General features: G+C 29.9%; 1 protein-coding gene across 2 annotated transcripts; it reads left to right on the plus strand.

The window, feature by feature from the left end:
• The first annotated feature begins 719 nt into the window (after positions 1-719).
• LOC106463462 (nuclear protein MDM1-like) lies at positions 720-23,014 on the plus strand. 2 transcript variants are annotated; one of them, XM_022390953.1, is made up of 11 exons: positions 720-1,160; positions 7,337-7,424; positions 9,046-9,215; positions 10,549-10,635; positions 12,612-12,813; positions 14,284-14,362; positions 14,539-14,635; positions 17,137-17,330; positions 18,541-18,633; positions 20,381-20,475; positions 22,827-23,014. In XM_022390953.1, exons 1-11 carry the CDS (start codon positions 1,104-1,106, stop codon positions 22,955-22,957), a joined length of 1,293 nt encoding a protein of 430 aa, XP_022246661.1. In that variant the 5' UTR covers positions 720-1,103; the 3' UTR covers positions 22,958-23,014. The 2 variants fall into 2 exon arrangements, with proteins under 2 accessions (XP_022246661.1, XP_022246662.1); XM_022390954.1 differs by having other exon boundaries at positions 9,046-9,092.
• The last annotated feature ends 589 nt before the right edge of the window (positions 23,015-23,603 follow it).

Genomic DNA, 23,603 nt, shown 5'->3' on the forward strand with positions numbered 1-23,603 from the left:
TGTCGTTAAAATTTCGTTGGAACAAAGTTACGGAAAAATCAATTAACAAACGGAGACGTAACAATATCAACCAACAATTGGTTCAGTTATCAACGCTATTTTCAAATTTTGAACAACTCGACTTTCAAGATCTACATATGCCGATGTTTTCGTTTATCAGCGTTATATTTTAAGACCTGTGCAAGAACTCAGCTAACAAATGTTTCGCATATAAAAGCTATATTCAAGTTTTGTACACCAAAAAACCTTTCAAGAACAAAAATAAGTAAACATTCTTGGTTCATAGGAACTACATCTCATACGAAAAAAGTAAAGAATAACTTATATCTTTCATAATATAATATGTATGTGTTAGAAATCCTGGAAAATTTTGTTAATTAATATATATTTTAAATCTTTGGTATCTCACAGGTGTGGATTTTTTTTTCTCTTCAATTACTGTCAATTATTTTGCAGGTAAACGAAAACAGAGTAGGCAGTAAGAATTCAGATGACATAAAGCACTGTACAGGCACCTTAAAAGTATATTTTTTTTTAAAAAAAGTTACAACACGCATTTTAAATAGTAATAACAAGTCAGCCCGGTGAAAATAATTTGCAGAAAAACGGTAGTGCCATCAACACTCGTTAGAGTTGGGGTTTTAATATGTTTACAGACAATAGTGTTCTATACAAACTTTCGGAAGTATTCGGCATTCGTCGATGTCTAACAACAAGAATAGGGTTAGCTTATTTGTAAAATTAAAGAAAAAAGCTGAAAACGTATACAACTGTTTCTCACAAGGTTTTGTTTGTTACTTTCTTGTTTCTGCACTATAATCCCTAACAAGCTTTTAATCTGCTTTCAAGGATAAATTATATTCAAACCCACGTATGTTCATCTTTCAAAATTCAAGTAAACGAGAACCAAGATGGCTCGTATTCTGAAAGCATAACGTGGCTGTTTGTCAATTCAAAATTATCCATTGTAGAGGGATTACTTGTAAGTTGTATAGGCTTTTTGATTTCATCGTTTCGGATTGGATAGGTTTGACGGTTTCGTCTGCGACGTTTTTGACGAAAGTGTTTTGTGAGACTTAAAAGAAAGAAGTGAAAGCGGGCACATGCTTAATTCTGTTTGGAATTTGTGCCGCGCTTGCCCCATGCCTACAGACGAAAAGGTATGTTTTCATGTAGATGTATGGATTGAAAAAGACGAGACTCATTCCATCGCGTGTTCATATATGTATAATTGTATTACCATACTCGTCTGTAGTTAGTTGGCTTGCTTTCATTACTCATGTGTGTTACAAAAAAGTTTGCTTTGAAATATGAAGTTAGAGTTTTAAAAATTAAATTTAAACCTAGGGCTTAGCGGAACCTTTCTGCTGTTTGTATATAATTTATTTAATTTTTAAATTTACTTATTTAGGGTTCAGAATATTTTGGGTGTGGTAGTGACATAAACTTTATCATTTTTTTTGTAAGTATTTGAAATAAATACTTTATTTAACTCATAAGCCTTAACTTGTTCAAGTTAAAAATATATAATGTAAAATCAAAGTAGAAAATAATTTTCTTATATGTTGCTTTTAAATATTTTCATTTTCCTAAAAACAGGATTTATCTGTATGAGCTGAACAAATTTTTTTTCTCATTCTCAAATATAATTAAGAAAAAATTAATTGATATCTTTAAAAGGAATTACAACTGTAAGTTAAATATAATATGTTATTACTGTAGTTTTCAAAATATTTAAAAAGAAAAAAAAGTTTATAAAATTTAGAACTTGAACAAAAGATAAACCTATGGTTGTGTTTTGGGCACAGAAAAGACTGAAATATGAAAAATCTGAATTACCCGAGTCTTTTCACAATCCAATTTGATTGAAAATAGGGACAAATTAACAATTGTTCAAGATCAAATTTTTCACAAGAAATTTCTTAAACTTTCCCAAATCAGGTTTTTCTTTTGCAATAGCACACCATGCACAACTGTGTCTAAGAAAAGTTAAAAAATTAAAGCCACCCTTTATTCTCTAGAAAACCATTGATTCTATATTAAACTCTTGTAAGATACTTGCCTCCACTACTACATGATGGCAAATCATTCCATAAGCCAAAACTCTGAAAAGAAAATGGAACTATCTTAACTGGAACATTGCCTCTTTCCCTGTAAAAGTATTATAATCTGTTTTCTTGTCTGGTTGTCTTCAGGATACAACACAAGGAAATCAGAAGCTTTTATTCTATTAATCCTTTCTATAATCTTGAAGAATTAAATAAGATTACTTCTTTTCTTGAGTGAAATATATTTCTAATATTAATATCAATATATTTCTATAAGATAACCCTTCACTCTCACAAATTATCCTAGTAGCTTTTCTCCTATTCCTTTTCAGTAAGTGAATACCCTGTCCAAGATAAGAATGTACACTGTAATATTCCAAAAGAGGCCTAACTATTGATTTGTATAAAGAGGTAGTTACATAATTTGGATTGGAATCATCATGTATATAATAACATCCTAAAATTTTGTTTGATTTGCTACTAGTCACGAGCACTGCCTTGATGACTTGAGTGACTTATCCAACACTTTTACCAAGCTAGCTTAATATTCTTCAGTCATGCTATTGAGTGGGTGCCCATTTATATTGAACACGTGATTAAAATTATGATAATCCAAATGCCTTATCTTACATTTACTAGGATTAAAAGTTATTTTCCAATTTATGTGCAGTCCTTTAAAGCATTTCAAAAAGTCTATAAAAGGTTTGAGATGGATCAACTAGGTAATGAAAAAACTTTATTATAATGTACAACATTTCGACAAGTCATTTTACTTTTTTTTTCAATGGGTCAAGAATAAACTAAAATCATTGTAATGCATATTTTACAGAAGGTTTCAGAGTTGGCAAAACAACTATCAGAAATATTCTACCAAGATAAGGTACTTACCTCTTTCAGTATGAAAAATATGCCAATTGGTACAAATGAAACTTCAGCAAAGGCTTAAATTTTATGATGTAAACAATGTTGAATAGAAATAGTTCACAACCACTCTTACCAAGACAGACAGTAGTGCATAGGATAGCTATAAGTGCCCAACTGCAGTAGTTATGTATAACAAAATAATTACAATTATAATTAGATCTTGAATAGTGGGCTGGTGCCAGAGGATTGGAAGTTGACTAATGTTAATATCTTTTTAGGGGAGGGTGTAAAAATTGTCCCAGTAATTATAGGCATATTAGTTTTACATCAGTGGTGGAAAAAGGTTTTGAAAGCCTAATAAAATATACTTTGGAAAGTTATTTAAGAAAGTTTAAGATGGTTGTCAAGCATAATAGATGATAGGAAAATGATAACGGAAGCTGTGGAAAGTAATGGATAGAAGATTTGACCTATTAATACAAAGAAATACTTAAGAGTTGTTGGTTATAGCATTCTTTTGGAAAAGATAAGCACTTCAATGTTTTTAAAGTCTAGAGTTCTTACTTTGGTGTACTTTAGTTAGTTGAGTTGGAACTGAATACTTTTAGGATTTGGTATTGTAGGTACAACTGAGTGTAAAGTTATAACATTAGGTTTAATTTTAAATCATTAGGCTTTTTTTTTTATGTAACCATTGCTACAAATGTAATGGACTAAAATAAAATGCTGCTACATCCAGGGTCGAACAAAAAGAAAAACAACAGTTTATTAAATCGAAACAACAATAGAAATCTAAAATAAGTTTAAACACTTACAAAAAATACAGTAAATCCATGCCTGGCCAGAACTTAATACAAACATTACTAAGTAATAGAATACGAGTATCAACATTATTAATTTAAATAAACAAAGGAATTAGGATAAAGAACCAGAAAAAGAAAAACTTAGATTCCAATATTAAACCACTTCTCGAGATCAATAACAATGTCAAAAAACAATCAGAAATAATTTGTTTTAACTACCAAATTGACATAATCTTTCACAACATTAATATCTATACATCATTGCTAGGAAGCTTGTGTCAGTTTTATAAAACAAACGTACTCAAATTCAATGTGCTCTATCTCACATGAGTACTGGGTTATATGATAATAAAACTATTAAATATTAGTTTCAAATAAAGCTTTTCACCAGAGTTAGCTAAGTAAAATGGAACAGTCAGCTTGATATCACTTGGAGAAAATCCTGCCTTACTAATCTTTTGACTGTTTTTGAATATGTTACTGCTAATGTAGGTGACGGTAATGGTGTGGATTTGGTGTATCTAGATTTTCCAAAAGCATTTGACAAGGTTCTACATAAAAAGCTTGTTAAAAACTTTCTGTAGGTGTGGTTGGTAAGTTGTCTCATTGGATAGAAAAGTGGCTGGATGGAAGCAAACAGTGTTGTTGTATATGGAGTTTAGACTAGTTTTCTGTCACAGATAAGAGTACCACAAAGTTCAGTGTTCAGACCTTTGTTCTCTCTGATTAATATCATTGACATAGATGAAGGAATGGTCAATAAATTATGTAAATTTGTTGGTGATATTAAGTTCTTGGGTATTTCAGACTGTGAGGATGCTGCTGGTTTATTAAAAGATTTAAATTATATGATGAGTTTGGTGAATGAATGGCAGATGGGTTTTAATAATATTAAATGTAAGGTAATGCATGTGGGTTATCATAATTTGAATTATAGGTATAAAAAGGAACTTAGTGTTATAGGTGATTTGTTTTTTAAGCCATTCAAACAGTGTGCTGTTGCTAGTAGTGGGGGCAAGTAGGATTTTAAGTTGTAGCAACAGAAGTATTGAATACAAATATAAAGAGGTTATAATTTTATTGTATGGGTAGCTGATTAGGCCATATTTGGAATATTGTGTTCACTCTTGTAACTTAGAAAGGATATTGAATTGTTGGCAAGGGCTCCTAGGATGACACCTGGAATGGAAAGGTTGTCACATGATGACAGATTAAGATTTCTTTTGAAAAAAAGAATTTGAGGGGATCTAATTGAAATGTGTAATATTATCAATGGATTTGATAGTCTTGGTGCATTGTATTTTTTTTTTACTTAATGGCAAGAATGATGGGACTAGAGGGCACACGTATATATATATTTTGGTAGGATCGGAGTCGTCATCTGTTAAGACAGCGTTATTTGTCTAATATGGTATTAGGTATTTCTAGTAGGTTGCTTTGAGATGGGGTGGAAGCAGTACATTTACAGGAGTTTAAAAGAAATGTTTTACAAATATTTGAATGATAAGGGCTGACCTTGAGTTTGTTTTCCATATATTTTTTGTAATAGTTTCATTGTCTTTAAATGTTATGTTTTGTTACAAAGAAAATTAGAAATTGATTGATTTTCTTTTTTATTATTATTACTGATATTGTCAAATCAAAACAACCATTTGTGTTTCTTGATACTAAGCATGGCCAGTTTACTGAAGTTTCATTGTAATTTTATTCTTCTATTAATCTATTTAGGAACATGTTTTCACTTTTTAAAGAGGGTTTTGAAGCAATGCATTTTTTTCATTTAGGTTGATCAACCATTCTTACTCTTTCATCTCATCCTTTAGTTTTTAAAAGTCAGTTTTCGTGAAATCATGAGATTACACATATTAACTCTTAAAACATTAATACGGTGTAAACATGTAAAACAATGGTGCTACTTAGTATTAACTGAAACTTGTATTTTTTATAAATAGGGGATTATAAAAAGAAGGGACATAAGTGAACATCTCATGTTATAATTCAGAAATAATTTGTATTCTGTATGTTTATATAATACACACACACGTCTGTATAAGTAATGTAATATTTACCACAAAGTAATTTTTTTGCATTATGGAGTTGATATTTAAAAGAAGATTGAAGGAATAATTTCTACTTATTTTTAATTGAAGTTGAGAAAAGTGACTCAAAACTTGTTAGTTTAAAACATCTTTCACAGAAAATAATTGCATATTTCAGATTAGTCTGTGACTTCTAATATGAAATACAAAAAGTTACACATTCCACTTAAAAGTTTCTTTTATGAGAGAACAATATTAATCATTCTTTTATTTTGATGGATGACTGGAGATGATTTATAATTGTAGGTGGACCTTTCAAAGGCAAAAAGCCTTTGATAGTTGAATCTTTATATGACTATTTGAAAGTACAAGGTTATAAGTTTTGATTGAGGTGGCTATAACAAGAGTTTAGGGTGGAGTTCTGTCTGACTTTTTTTTTTTAAATAAATGATATATGACGTAAAGCTTTAATATGACCAAAATAGAAGTACATGTAGAATGAGGATCTATCATAACTGGAGCAAAAAGAAAGCTTTACTGCAAAGCACAAAGGCTTTGTAACTAAACTTGATATACAGGGTGTGGCAACTCTAAGTATGTTGCATTGTATTTAGAATAATATTCTTATTGTGTGTATTGTAGATACACCAACAAAAAATTGGTATTACTATATAGTCATTTAATAACCTTTATAAAGTATTTATGCACTGCTAAGTAAAAATTGGGTGAGGGTTTGGAAAAAATATATATCGGCTCTTACAAGATGTATTTATCATTCAGAATCAATGTAGCAGGTTGAAATAAATGATAAATCTGAGAATAAGGTAGACTAATGAGAAAAAAGATTGGGATTTGATGAAAATAAGTTATTTCAGTGTTTGTAAAAAGAAAAGTACATTTCGGTCAACATGAGTTAAGTCACCATCCTTGTATGCATAAGATGATATTTTAAAAACTTACTCTGAGAATTTTCCAAATATTATTTTTCTGATTTTTGTTGTGTTTGATAGATATTAAATAGAATCACTTGTATCTTTTTACTGATCTCAGGAATACTTCTGGTACATGTTGATTACATGTATTCTTTAAATTTGTTGCTATATGTATATATGCATAATGTCATTTTTGCTGTTTTATGGAAGTTTGGAATTGAGAGTTTAAAAGCAATTTTGCCATTTTTCATTTGGTTTTTAGTTATATTCATGGAAAGCTCCAGTGTCTTCATGCAAGTGATTATTCATATAAAACTATCCTGGGTATTATGATTTACATTTAATAATTGTGTATGTCTTTTTGAGATTAACGTAAAGATATGAGGCAATCCTTACAAGAGTAAAGTCAGTAAACTTTTCTTAATGCTAATAGCATTATAAGGATGAACTACAAAAGCACTACCTGGTAAAAGAGTTATTTTTGTGATTGAACCTTTTCATTCCTTTACTAAGAAAAATCCTTTCTGGATTTTCAAGATAAGACATATAGTTGTTTATATTTATGCATGAGTAATATGTTTTTTGAAGTTGGTTAATAGACATGTTGAATTCATTGATTGAAATAAATGTATAATTTATTAATGTTCCAGCTACATACAGAATATAAACAAAGCTTTACGTGGCATCAGGACTTCCAACCCACCTCCCATGAGGTTGTTAAGAAACCTCCAGAGAGTGGTAAGTCAGTTGGAGAAAAAAAAGCTTTTTCATTTAGGTGTGTGTGTGTGTGTGTGTAAATATCGTTATTTATACATTTCCTGAAAAAACTGTTTCTAGTTTTATTTTAGAATGTACGAATTAATTGTATTTTATTGTTTCTTATATGTAATTGATATAGATGTGTTTGTAGTGTTTTTTGCATTTTATTTTTCATGTGGATTTTCCATTGTGTGTGTGTGTGTGTTGTAATAACAGTGGATTTATTTTAAGGTGTTCGCTACTGTAAGTGAAATATAAAACATCTTATTCAAAATTGATGTAGGAATTTACACTAGCATATCTGTTTTAAGGTTGACATAAAGCAAATGGTAATTAATGATAAAATTTGCATATTTTCATGTGAAAATACCTGAAATGAGAAGTTGTATGGAAGTTATCTTGTGGTGTGAAATACTACCTTGGACTGTTGTAAGAGAGTAAAATTATAGTTTTTAGCACCAGAGGGATGAAAAAGATTGGAATTATTACACTTTGAGTATTCAGATCTTAGCTGGAATACTTGATGGAGTAAGGATGAGGAGCGGTGTGGTGGTTTTACCAAGCTCTTGTTGACCAACAGCATTTATTCACCAGGGAGGCGGTTGCTTTAATTCTTCATTTGTGTATTGAAGTACTAATATTAATCTTTGTATAATCCAATTCATCCTTATTGGTTAATTTTGAAGATGAAGAAGTTTCCAGGTAAAAATATTTTCACTGGACAGAAGTTGAGCACATGACATACCTCTGATTTTAATTAGATTCATGGAAAATAGATTAATCATAAAGGGACATTCATTTTTAGACAATTGTTGAAGTCATATCAGTGAATGCAATTAGTGAGTAACATATTGTACAAGATTTGTGGCTGAAAGTTACCCCTGTTTCTATGCAGATTAATACTTACACGATGATTTTTGGTAGTTGAACTACTCAGTGTATGAATAATGGAGATTGTTTCATGCAAGCCAGGGAGCATACTAATATCCTGCAGCAAACAGTACCTATGATGTTCTAGCATTAAAAGTACTGATGGAGTTCTTATGGACTCAACCTATTTTTTGAATTAACATTGGCTTTTTAAACACATTTTTCTTGGCTATTTTTTGCTTGTGGATACATCACCTTGTTGGTTACAGGATCTCTTAAAAACAAGTCAGCCACAGAAAAGTATTTAGATAAGTGCCATCAGTATTGTGATTACTGCTAGGTTAACCTATGTATTTTATATAAAATTATTGGTTTTATCCAGTTTGTATAGTTAGTCCTTTACACTGAATGTTATAACAGTTAAAAACAAAACTCTACTCAATATGATGCAATATGTGGGTCACACCAATAGTGAATGTAATAAAACCAAGTCAGTAATTAGATGGTCTGTAATCATATTTTGGAAACTAAATTTGTTATTGTTGTGATAGACTCTTAATATGAGCATAGTTTCCTTGGGTAGGTGCTTAGGCCATATCAAGTTATCACCATTGTAAAGTTTTCTGAATGCAGTATAAACTTGTATTATGCACCATAATGAATATTAAAACTTGTAATGAATGGTGGTCGTGGTGAAGTTTAACAACAATTGTGTACATATTTCTTACAGATTCAACTATGGAGCCTGCCATGCCTCGTCGAAAGAAATATCCTGAGGTAGCTTATAAGACTCATGAAGTTTTTCCATGCGATTACAATGCTGATGACTCTGGTAATGTGCTTAACAGTACGGGGGGTAATGGAGGTACTCAGTCAGAGCTGGATATATACAGAGCTAGGGTAAAAAATAATTAAATTCTTTTTATTGAAATAGTAATTAATTATCTGATGGAATTTCCTAGTGTAGAAGAATACTTAACTTGTATCACAATGATATAAAATTGAAGCAGTTTGTTATATATACACACAACTTGTACATTAGGAAGATGGTTTAATGTAAATAAATGTATTTATTTAAAAGAATAACGTGTGTCAGTCAGTCTGTGCACGTATGGGAGAGTTAGAAAGAGTTGATACAAATGCAGGCAGTTGATTTTTATAAAGAACCAATTTATCATTTGATATATTTGACAAATGTGCATGTAAAAAGTGGTACTAAGAAAGAAGCATCCTTGGAAATGATAAAAACTGCAAACTAATCTATTTTAGTTACATGATGTTATTCCTAAAAGCTCTTCAGTTCATAGCCTCTAACAAGACACTTGGTCAGTCCTTTCATTGTGTATTAAAGTATTTGATTTACTTGCTGCTCCTACAGAGATCTTGTAGGTAAGAAATAGGTATGTGTAACAAAGAGTAATCTTCTTTTGTTTGATACACATATTTATGTAAGAAACAAAGCAGTAATCTTCTTTTGTTTGATACACATATTTATGTAAGAAACAAAGCAGTAATGATCTTTTGTTTGATGCACATACTTATGTGGTTCTTACAGGCACTCTTTGCCACTGTTGGAAGAACCATTTCTTTAAATAGTTACAGTTGTTTATTTATCATACTTACAGTTCTCTCTACATTGAGTGGATTTTTTTAGACATATATTGTTGTGAAATCAGTGTTATAAAATTCTAATGATGCAGTGTGACCTTTTATTTGAACTTTTTTTTCATCTTACTATTTGTAGTCTTATTTACAGACTTCCCATACAGCAGTTAGGATATTTTGTCTGACTTATATTAAAATTGTTTCATCATTCTTATTTTTAAACTTTTTTCCATCTTGCTCTATGCAATCTTCATTAGAAACTTTCCATACAGCAGCTAGGATACTTTTTGATTTATATTAAACTTGTGTTTCTTCACTTTATTTCTTCTTAGTTTCCTCAGTAGGCCATCTCAGGCAATTCTGAATAACTTTGTGTTGAATACAGTTTCTACAGAAGAAGTTTATACGGGACATTAAAATTATCATTGGCTGTTCAGTGCCTTAATCAGAGCTGTGCTAGTGATTGGTGGTAATGTTAACATGCAATAGTGTTTTCTTGATGTTTACTTGAAAATCATAGCTCCATTACTTAAAAAAAGCCTTGTTATATGTGGTGAAACTCAATGAAGTGTAAGGATCCAGAAGTGATTAAATATTATTTTAATACTAAATTGAAAATGTTTTTTAGTCTATAGAACGAAATCCCTCTAAGACCAAAACGTCGAGCAGAAGCCGATCAGCGGAGCCAACGGTTGGTCGATCTAATCCTCATTCAGTGAGTACATAAAACATGTTTTATGTGTTTCTTTATCTGTGATAAAAGCTGTAATGTTTAGTAGAGCCTTTTGTGAGTAAATAAAGCAAGTCTTTGTGTATTCTTTTACATATCATTAAAACTATATTGTGGAGTACAGTCTGCTGCTTATTTCACCTGAATAATTTGTTGCTTTATGTTAAAATTTAAAAACATCTTTTACATGTCATTAGTATTACTGATACTACAGCTTTTTTTGTCCACATATTGTTTGTTTTTGTTGCATTCCTTTATTTTTTTTCATCTTTTGGGTGATTGGGTAGACAAAGTGCATATGATGAGTAGTATTGGTTCCCTGATAAAGTGTTTTGAAAGTTTGGTATTTGTAATATTTTTCCTTTTTGTACATGTACTTTTGTCTGGGATCTAAGCCCTATCTTGGGATTAGGAAGAGAAGATTTAAATTTACTGAATTCCAAAATGGCTAGCTTGTTCTGATGGCATTTTTTTAATGATTTTGCATACAGTTTCGTTGTTGCTGCTATCACCAAGCTTACTTTGACCAGATAATGGAATTACTTTACTCCAGTTATAGCTTGGATAAAATACCATTTTTAAATTATAGTAGTTTTAGGGTATTATATTTTCTGTATGTGTCAATATTTCATGTTCTTAATTGCATATTTAAAATAGTATAATTATTACTATTACCATTGTTACAAAAGAGTAGGAATTAAATTTTTGTCAGGGGCCTAAGAGCAAAAAAGAAAAAAAAAAAAAGAATTGCAGGTGTAAATGCTATATTTATTGTTTTTTATGTTTATTTTTTATTTATTGCTCTGTAAAAATTAGAAATGTATTATGTTAGATAACAGAACTTAAATAAACAAAATACTCATAATAGTACATGAAAATTCCATGTGTAATTTGACAACTGTGCTGGTAACAAAAAGCTGTCTCGCTGTGATAATGGCTCTTGCCATAATCTGAGAGAGTAAAGCACATTAATAAGATTAACAAGTGACAGTTTTGAAAATTAATAGCTTTAGCTGTAAGAATAAGTAGTCTGTTACAATAGGCAGTAATTCTAGAACGATAAAAAAGGGGTAATTTAGATTTATTTCATATTTTTCAACTTTTCATTTTACCCTACATTACTGATTTTGCTACACTTAGTGTTAGGGTAAATAAAATAACACGAAGAAGAAAGTTTTATTGAAAAAGCTTTTGATAGTCATTTAAGAGGTTCTAGAGGTTAGGCAAGTGAAATTTGAAAATCATAAGATGAAAAAGTACTTTTACTGTTAACGTGAAAGTCATCTTGCACGTGGACTGACTTAAGAAATGTTTCTTAAGTTCACAAACAAATCTATAATAAAATATGTAATTGAAAAATCAGATTTTTTTTTTTTTGTACAAGAGAGTTGTAATGTTTACTAAACACTTGCCTAATTTTGTGAAGATACACTCATTGCATTAAAAGTTATAGTGTCACAGTTATATGGTGGTTATAAGGTTGATCAAAATGACTGAGCTGTTTATGAAGATTTGAATATTAGCTAAGTTACAACTATAATATTTTGTAGATCTATTCAGTAAGAATTAGATTATATTAAACAGTACACAGAAATTACTTGTTAATCAAAACTAAGACTCGTATTTTATGTAAGTGATCCCTGTTTCTAAAAAGAAATTTGATTGGTGAATCATTTAACTTATTGTTACAATGGATTATTCAGTTTGTATGTGCACTTAAAAAATATTTCATTAAGGACAAAAATAAGTTTCAAATTTAATTCTTAAAGGACACTTGCAACTGAATATGATGAGTTTGCATAGTATTAGCTTTTAAAATTCCTGCTTTAAATAAATCAGTATGTAGTGATAGCAATTCAACCAATGTAAGGCAGTAAAGTTTTCAAGCTGGAACCATTTGTAATTTAGAAAATATTCACCCACATTTAAAAGAATACTGAAACTAAAAAAAATTTTATCAGTTGATGGTACAGAGTTATCCCCCACCCAGTCCCCGTAAAAATCCTGTCATTAAGGAAGAGGATAAAGGAGATTCCACAGAGTATCAGTCACAATTTGCGTGGCCCCATGATCAAGAAAGTCTGCAAGTTTCTGTAGCTCGGCGGTTTGTTTCTACTGGCTTAATTCCTGCACAACCAATCAGGAAAACAACGAGGGATTCATGTAAGCTGATACTTTCATACTTATAAAGACATTTTGTTTAGACACTGGAAAAATTACTTGTTCAAATATGCAAGTGCTGTTGAGCAAGAAAACAAATTTAGAGCATACATGGTATTTCTTTTTTTTATATCTAACAGTGGGACGATAAGGAATCATAAGATAGAAATTTGAGATTGAAGGTAGTTACTCATTTTATCTATTAAGCTTATTGTGGTCACTTTTCTTGTTTTTTAAATTAGCTCAGGTCACCTTAAGTTATTAAAAAAACTTTGTATTTATAACTGATCAGAATAGTTGTGAAATCAGTTATGAAATAAAGAAAAAGGGATGAGAAACTTCTTGGAACTTTTATATTTTTCAATAAAAAACAGGTCGATATATCATTTTACTTTCTACCTGCTATTCTTCTTAGCCAACGAGTACAAGGTTCTTCCAAGATAAATGTGAATGTTGTTAGTTCACAGTTAGGCCCATAAAAGTGGTGAAATACTAGATTTTGTACTGTTTTTACTGAAAAAATAAATAGCACATTTAAATATTTTATATGTATACATTTTAATTTTTAAAAACAGTACAAAATTTAGTATTTCACCCACATCCAATTCTTTTCAATAAACATTTTACTTCCAACCTTTTTATTTTATGGGCCTAACTGTGAACGACCAACATTCACATTCATCTTGGAAGAACCTTGTACTTATTGGTTAAGAAGAATAGCAGGTAGAAAGTAAAATGATATATCGACCTGTTTTTTATAATACTAATACACTCTTAAAGTTTAATGTGTAAACTTACATTAACTAATTCTTATTAAACATCTTTATAAGTTGTTAAGGAGAGCAGAGAGAGCTATAAAGTAAATGTACTGTTCTTCATCCCGTGCATGTTATTTTGATTGTGTTTTAACTTATATAAATAAAGATTGTTTTCACTGCGTGTTTTATATTTTGTTCAGTCTCCTCCTTTTTTAAACTCAGCCAAAGTTAGAGAACTTGGAATTACTTAATAATAGACATCTTGTTGAGCCTCCTATTATTACACAGAGCTATCCCATTGCTATTAAGCAAAGTCAGTTTTCCCTGGTTGGATATACCTCACTGGTGCAGTGTCTATGTACCATTATTACCTGTCTACATAACCTGTGAACAGACAGAATATAACCTGTGAACAGACAGAATATGAGAGTTAGAAAAAATTACCTGGGACATGTATTTATGTGCGTGTAGAAGTAAGAAAGCCAAGCATTGTCCGATGTGTCCCAAACTTTACGACAGAATGACACGTTACTAATAGAAATATGTGTAATATTTGCTTATTTACTGCTTGACTAATGTATGTGGTTATTTGTGTCAATTCCATATGTTCTACTTACCTTGTAATGACTGTACGTACATGTTGTCCTTTAACTGTAGAAAAATAGATGAAATCATTCATGTAGAGAAGAATAAAACAAAAAGTGCTATATTCTAGCTATTTCAAGAACGAGTTCAAAACATTCTACACTACCAGAAGGAGCCACAGCCATAACTGAGGACCCTGTTGCAGTCAGGTAAGGTTTTATAAATTATGGCTTACTGTGTACTTAGATATTTACTTATATGAAAGCAGCATCTTCTTTAAAAATGAAATTCTGTTAAGCTGTATTTTTATATTTACATATATGTAAGTAATATAAGAAGGTGTGCATTTTAAATATATTGTTTTTTTTATGTCTTTCTAAAATAGACGAGGCCCAAAGAAAACAGAATACAAAGCAAAGTATCGACCATTCTCTGCTTATCAGTATGTGGATGGAAATTGGAAGAAACCTCCTAAACAGAAGGTGTGTATAGATTTATTTCTGTTTTTCTTCATTAAGTTCATTAATTGTTCATGACTGTGTTTCAACATAAAATGTTTTTACCTTTAGTAACTTTAGCTGTTATGCCTAAACATTGATATAGTTATTTAATCTATAGTAATAGGTCTGGAGCTTGATTTTTACACTGTGGCATTTGTAAGCTACAGTTTGCTAGAACATTAGGATCAATGGTATAATTGTAATAAACTATACAAGCTTCCAACCAACAAAAGTGTGGATTTTCACCATTAAGAAATACTAAACTTCTAATTTTATAGTTATTGAAAGTGTCTGTTATGAACTCATCAGATATTGTAGAAATCTATTTTATCTTATTTTCTCATATTTCACAACTCTCTGATTCAAACATTAACTCTATTCATTCTTTAAAGAGTGTATAATATTAGTATTCTTGAAAATCCTTAAGTGATTAGATAAAGAATGTAGTGTTAAAAAACATAATAGGCCTAATACTAATGTCTTATGACAAATATAACTAATTAGTCTTCTAGTTTGTTTCATCTTTGAGCTGTTTCCCAGTGGAACAGTGGTACGTTTACGGATTTACAATGCTAAAATTCAGGGTTCAATTCCCTGCGGTGGACACAGTAGGTAACCCAATGTGACTTTACTCTAAAACAAACAAACATTTTTGAGTTTAATGTTTGATATAAAATATTTAGTTTTATTTAACTTGATTTTTAGTTTATCTTGTTAACCTTAACTTCAGAGTTTTGCTTTTGGTGGTGAAAGACATGCACTGAACTGATAAGGGCTTTTGAATAAATTCCTCAATTTACTATTATCAGTTTGATATACATTACTGCCCTTGTTTTGTTTTTGTTATAAATAACAAGAGATCAGTATAATCTGTAGTCCAGTATTTTCCAAATCTCCAGTTAGAGTACCTAACTGAGTGCTCTGCAGGAAGACACTTTTATACAGGAAATACCACAATATTCAATATTCTTTTTTTTTCTCTAACATTTATATGTTTTCATGCACTTACTACCCAAAATTAGTTAGAGCTCAGCCGATAACATAAAGGCCAAGGAATTTATGTTGTTAAAGGATGTTGAAATTCAGAGTGTAATGGTTGTTACAGGAATGTTATGCTTACCACTCTCCTAAGTATTGTGTTTTTTATCTGTGAAGTCTTTATGTTCTTGTAATAAATAACACCATGAGCATGTGATAGAAACAAAGTACTATAATATTATGTGTCCAGTTAAATTAAGCATTTGTTTGCTATTGTCAGTAACATTTAGTATGCTGCTTCAATCCTATTTTGATGAACATGCTTACCCTTTCAACCATGGGGGTTGCTATAATGTAATGGTCAATCCCACTATTCATTGGTAAAATGAATAGTGGTGAGGTTGTTGACTAGCTACTTTCCCTGTAATCTATCACTGTTAAATTAGGGACAGCTATCGTAGATAGCTCTCGAGCCCAGAATTCAAAACAATTCCTATTTTAATATTGAAATTGTAACTGATAACTCTTTACTAAATTCAGAACATCCTGTTTATTTTAATAAAAAACTTTGTGGTTTAATTCTTAAGTGTAAACATGTATGTTTTATAGAAATATTATGTAAACTGTGACTTATTGTTATGTGCAACAGATACACAGGAACACTAACTGAAAATAAAGTTGTTTATCATTCTACTGTTAGCCTTCATGAATAGAGTAACTTGTTAGATTTTTCCTTTGTGTAATGATAAATCATTTTTATGTTACATTATGATATGTAATATTGCCCTGTATAGTAAAAGAGCTTCATTATGTGTTTTATTACAACTCTTTGGGTTTTTAAGTTTATGAAATGTTATGTTATTTGATCTTTAATCAGGTGCTAAGTTTCTGTAAAACATTTCTCTTTCAATATGATGCACTGATGAAAAACTGGATAGATGTTAACACCAGTAATCATTTAATAGACTTTTATCAGTTCTTACTTATTATCCATGTTTGTCACATCAAACTTGAATCATTAATGTTTTATTAACTTGTCTGATCACAACATTTTTATTCATAAGGAGGTCAGTGACAAACACCGTACAGATGTTAACTTGTCTGATCACAACATTTTTATTTATAAGGAGGTCAGTGACCAACACCGTACAGATGTTAACTTGTCTGATCACAACATTTTTATTCATAAGGAGGTCAGTGACCAACACCGTACATATTAACTTGTCTGATTACAACATTTTTTATTCATAAGGAGGTCAGTGACAAACACCGTACAGATGTTAACTTGTCTGATCACAACATTTTTATTCATAAGGAGGTCAGTGACCAACACTGTACAGATATTAACTTGTCTAATCACAACATTTTTATTCATAAGGAGGTCAGTGACCAACACTGTACAGATAGTTAACTTGTCTGATCACAACATTTTTATTCATAAGGAGGTCAGTGACAAACACCGTACAGATGTTAACTTGTCTGATCACAACATTTTAATTCATAAGGAGGTCAGTGACCAACACCGTACAGATGAAACTGCGTGGTACAAAGAAGTTGCAGAGAGGTTAAAAAAAGCTGATGAGTATCGTCAAAGGTCAAGTGGTACACCTTTATATGGAGAAAGAATGGCTGCAATAATTAGTCCGAGTGATGGCTTGTGGAACCAAACAAAACATGAAGAAATAACCCCAGTACAAAGGTATAACTTACGGATAACATAACGTTTAGGGACAACAAGGAATCTATTGGTCCATCTCAGCTGTCCCATCCTGTTAGCTTAACTAAAACTATTAAATAAAATGCTTTTCCCTTTTGTGTTCTCCTTGTTTTACTTTACTCTTAAGAGACAAAATTCTGATTTACCCTGATGTTGGGTATGTTTGTATGTGTAAAGTTTTTTTTTTCTAACTCAGTTTACTTAGCTATTACCAAACTTATGGAAGAGTTGAATTTTACTTTGATTTTAATATTTTAGAGCTTAATGTCTCAAGAAAAAGAGTAGTTATCAAAGGGATCAATCAGTTTTGGTGTTTTTTTATAATAATGCAAAAACTTACTCTTAATAAAAGTGGTCAGTGTTTGTGTCATAAAGTAACAATAGGATATTTCAGGAAACTTTAACATCAGCATTATTGAGTGTGCACTGAAAGCAACTTTCTATTATTAACGAGATCTGCAAGCTGGAATTAATATTTATGTTGAAATTTGCATCTTGTTGTCAAACATTGGACATGAAAATATAATCATTTTATCTCTAAAGACAAATTCTATTGTTTTAACGGTTCGCGAGGTATGCCAGGTGCAACAGCAGTATGACCCATAAGCTTTTGTTGGATTGTTCGTCATAGTCTTTAAGAAAGAACAAATATACATATTAAACTTAAGTGATTATTCTTAGTACTGATATTGTATCCTGAAGCCTATTAATACATGTACGTGAAAATCATTTTTAAATTTTCAGTCTAAATGATTTTTATTGTCATCAGCTGGTAAACAATTGTGAAATTGATTGAACCTCTTGGAAACTTGTTTTTGTAGGTATTTAAATATAAGCTATTTTAAGCTTTTTATTTACAATCAGGATAACTTGCTCTTGCTGTAATACAATAAGATTGTAATTCAAAATCTCACATGTAGAACACATTACATGTTTCTCTAGCTTTCATAAGTTTGCATTTTTAACTTATGTTTTAAGAACTATTAGTATACATAAATTGCTTAAGTTATGTATCATGTATTTTAAAACTTGATGTACAAACTCTTATGAGTGTAAAGACTAGAATTTCAACATAGCACTATAAAACCTGCTGTACAAGTTTCTATGACTGTAATTAGTATTTTATATAATTACTTACCTGTTTCCTACACTAAAGTTTCCAGATCTTTATGATGTGTTACAAATTTATTAGAGAGTCACAACATGAAGAAAAGTCTATGCTCAGACCAGCTACTGCCCCACTTGTTCATCGTAGGGAAAAGAAGCATACAAGGGCAGACACAGTGTAAGTTTTTGTCTGCATATGCTTGGTTTAACCTCATTTTTATTGAAAATCATCATTAAGTATTTCTTTAATACTGTTCTTTTTGCTCAAATAGTATGCCATTAAATTCATAAACAATGAATCAAAATTTTTAATTTTTGGGCTAATTAATATTTAAAAACATTGAAGTAACTTGAGGCAGATTATGTGTTTCTTATCACAATTATTATTTTTTAACCATTCTTCCAAACTAACAATACTCCATTATTTCAATTTTGACACAAGTTTTCTTTCCTCCATAATAAATATTCCAGGCATTATAAAAAGTGAAATGATAGCAATGTTTTTAATACAACTGTTTATTTTACAGTAACAGTGTTTGATCACAATTATTAAAAAAGAAAATAATGAGGAAATTTCAGTTACATTTCTTTATGGAATTCTTATGATAACAAAATTATGGATCTTTTCTATGTCATTTTTAAGGATAGAATCATGAATATTCAAGTTAAAAGTTAAAAAAAGTAAGATTTTATTTTACTATTGTGTATGCATGTACTATAAGTATTAAAGTGTACTGATCACTAAGTCTATAAATAATCTTACCTTGAATATCATTGTTTCATTAAATGATATATTTAATAATACAAACTGTCCAATTTCAAACCAATGATCCCTGTACTTTTGCTTACTTGGTATGTAAAATAATGAATTGGCTGTGTATGTAAACTTGTACTCTTCATCAATTGTCTTGAAAATGAGGATGAACCTGTTATAAACATGAACAAGTAATAGCTGGGACGAGCACAGGAAATAGCACTAAGGTCAAAGTTTTCGATATGTAGCATCAATCGAGGCTAGCCAATATTGGGTATTAGGAAGGCAGACAATTTCCTCTTACCAATCATGTTTGAAAAATAATGGAAGAAATATTTATTGATAGATTCATACTTTGGCTACAAGGGACTTTCCTATAAAATTTCACCAAATTTGTAATTATTTTACAGAAGTAAATCAACTTTAAATTTTAGTTTATTGGGAATTGACTTAACATTTCATGTTTCTCAGAACCTTTTAAGGATTTAAAAGAATACACATTAAATTCCAAGGTTTTGGAACACTTTATATGAAGTTAATTTATAAAGTAAGATTATATTTAAATGATTAATTCTTTACAAATGATGATCAAAGAAAATTTTCTTATAAATGCATAGGCCCTCAAAATATAATCAGTTGATTTTAACAAACTTGTTTGTTTTTGGTTAAGTATAAAGCTAAACAATGGGCTATCTGTACTCTGCCCACTGTGAGTAATGAAACCTGATTTTTACCATTATAAGTCTGCAGACTTACCACTGAGCCTTTGGGGGCTTAACAAACTTTTAGTAAGTATTAGATAATTAAATAGTTATGATGTGCATACTTTTTCAAGAGCACGAAAGATTAGTTACTTTTGTTGCGATAGAAACATTGAAGCTACAATGTGCCATTTTATGTCTCTTCGGTTTAATATTTAAGGAAGACTAATGGATGATGTTAAACATTTTTTTTTTTTAAATATCTTTATGTTTGTTTCTTGGATTTTGGTTAAGCACAAAGCTAAACAATTGGCTATCTATGCTTTGCCCACCCCAAGTATCAAAACCCAAATTTTAGCATTATAAGCCTGCATACTTACCACTGAGCCGGCTTAGCAAACTTTTATTAAAAATTATATATTTCATGGAATTTGACTTCAAATAATAGTTATTTATGGGTTTGTTAACAGGCAAGTACGGCGTCCAGCAAGTGCTGACTATGGGAAGATTAGAACCCCTGGATCATCTCGGGAGAGGAAAAAACCTGTAGACTCAAGACATGAAGGTAAAGTTATGTTTATTTTTTTTAAGGAATGGAGTGTTTAATAGATCACAACAATTTGTTATTTTTTTTTTTGGATTAAAGATGCATTTCTTAATGAAATTTACAACAGAATCCAGAGGAAGTTTACTCTTCACATTATGTAACTTGTATTACAAAATCATGCATTGTCAGTGTAATAAAAAAATACAAAAACTATAAATTAATAAGATCAATAAAAATTATAGATATATAAATTAAATTTAAAGAAAAAGATTGAAAACTTATGTCTTTAGAACCAGTAATGAAGAAACAAAAACATCAAGTACTACCAAAATAAATATGTTATAATGAAGTTAGGAAATTACAGAAAATTTTAAAGAAAACTATATAGATAAGCCAAATTTCAAACTGGAAATTGCCATTTTATAATCTTTCAGAAGAACCGTATCTTTTGTCTTGTTACATATTTAAATGTTAATGATCTCTTCGGAAGAACAGTATCTTTTGGCTTGTTATGTATATTTAAGGGTTACCAATCTCTTCAGAAGAACAGTATCTTTTAGCTTGTTACATATTTAAGGGTTAACAATCTCTTCAGAAGAACAGTATCTTTTGGCTTGTTATGTATATTTAAGGGTTACCAATCTCTTCAGAAGAACAGTATCTTTTAGCTTGTTACATATTTAAGGGTTAACAATCTCTTCAGAAGAACAGTATCTTTTGGCTTGTTATGTATATTTAAGGGTTACCAATCTCTTCAGAAGAACAGTATCTTTTGGCTTGTTATGTATATTTAAGGGTTACCAATCTCTTCAGAAGAGCAGTATCTTTTGGTTTGTTATATATTTAATGGTTAGCAATCTCTTAAGAACAGTATCTTTTGACTTGTTACATATCTAATGGTTAGCAATCTCTTAAGAACAGTATCTTTTGACTTGTTACATATCTAATGGTTAGCAATCTCTTAAGAACAGTATCTTTTGACTTGTTACATATCTAATGGTTAGCAATCTCTTTAGAAGAACAGTATCTTTTGGTTTGTTACATATTTAAAGGTTAATTTTTAGAACTGAAAATTTATTAGAAAAAAAAAAAAGCAAAATTGCTTCCGAAATTTGAATTTGTTTTCTCCGAGTTATTTATAGATATACTTAAATCTAAAATCATCCAAGATTCATATTTCCTCTTTAATTTTGAACAACTGTTAACTGATTTTGCTTTTAATCTAACAGGTAAATTTTTGATACCGAGTATGATTAGGATAGAAATAATATTTAAAATTTTCTGGATTTCGCTTCATTGAAAATGAATATATAAATTACATATTTAAATTTTGTCACCTCTACAACTTCTTCCACATTCTATTAAGATCTCAAAATATCACATTTTAATATGAACATAAATGTAATCTTACAATTTGTTTTATGTGGATAAAAACACCTGTACGACAAAAGAAGTAAAATTTATGTGGCTGTCACTGCATTTTCATAACACTGACAGGTTACTCACAGATTTGATGAAGTAATACAGTTTATGATTTGAAATAAAAGATAAAACAATTTAGATGATGTACACTCACAAAATAGTCTTCAAGCCCTATATAATGATATTCAGAAATTCTGTTTTTCTTCTGGGTTATAAAAGTCACAATGTTAAATCTAGGCTTGCATCAGTAACTTTCTGACATCTGAAACAACTGAGATTGCCAATCTCTCTGCTATGTTTAACTTAACAGGCTTACTAAAATCTTTTTGTGGACTCTATGAATTGTGATGTCCTATACTTTGCTGAATTCTCAGTTGTGGTTTACAGTCTGTTTTTATAGAATAAAATGGTTTGAGTGCATTCTGCTTGAGAATATTTTGTGTAGAAATTACTCTACAATACTGGTAATAAGTGAGAACTAGAGACTAATCGTAAATTATGTAAAGAACAACAGTATATATTAATAAAACAAAATAGTCATTGCTTATGATAATTATTTGACAATTCAGTATCTTTAAAAGAAGAAAATTTATCTAATAATAGCTTTATATGTATAACTGAATTACAATCAGATATTTTAACATATTCATTGTTTCATATTTTAGTATTGAGCACATGTTTAAAAATGTGTTTTATTAACCCTTTCACTACTGGATCTGTCTTCATAGGCTTTGATTTAGAATTATTTGTACTTCTAGAAGACATTTTAATGTGAAAAAGTGTTTTTTTTTATTCTGTTATTTAAATTATCTGTTTTCTGAAATTCAGTTTTTTGTTATATCCTAATAAATTTGGCCAAAATTCAGCCAGTGTGGAAAAGGTTTAGTGAAATATTTTGTTTACTTTTTAGGATATTGAGTTTATTCTTAAACTTTTTTATTGTAAAGCAAAACCTGCTGTAGCTGCAGTTTTGCCTTCTGCTGGCCCTTCTTTGGGGAGAGAGAAACGATCACCTTCACGGACAAAACCACGTAAAGGTATGATAATTCATTTTTCTTTTTCCCCTACTAGAAATTGATAGAATATAGAAATTATGTAACAAATTCTGCACAAACAATGGTAAAATGGATTAATATAAATTGAGCATATATAGTTTGAAGTATGACATCAAACACTTTTTTTTATTTTGGCTATCTTACAGTAGAAATTCTTATTGATAAAGTATATATTAATTTGATAAGTCAAACCATCCATTAAAATGGGTTTAAAAATTTTTATCTGAAAAACTGTTTGTTACTTCACTGTATTAACTCTCACTACGGGCTCGGTCCCAGGTACTGACCTCGTAACCATTTTGTTCTTGTTATAGTTTTCATGCAATAACTTTTAATACAGTAAGCATATCTTTACAAAGTTTTGCAGATTATCAGTAAATATTACAAGGCTTTTGTATCCAAAATATATTTTTTTTATTAAGTTTAAGATTTTTTAAGTAATGTTTTTCTTGTGCATTTTTTTTTTCGAATGTTGACTATCCAGCATGTAAAGTAAGTTTAATTGTGAGATGAAGAACACTTTTACACAGCAGAAAATTTTCAAATTTCACATGCAAAATCTTTATAATCTTCAGATAATTATCAAACGTTTTTTCTGGAAAAAACTTTATATATTGTCATGATATAAAAAGATTGTTTGGTTTAAATATTAGTGATTGATTTATATTT

The sequence above is a fragment of the Limulus polyphemus genome, unplaced genomic scaffold, assembly GCF_000517525.1.
Source record: "Limulus polyphemus unplaced genomic scaffold, Limulus_polyphemus-2.1.2 Scaffold1414, whole genome shotgun sequence".
Taxonomy (NCBI): Eukaryota; Metazoa; Arthropoda; class Merostomata; order Xiphosura; family Limulidae; genus Limulus; species Limulus polyphemus.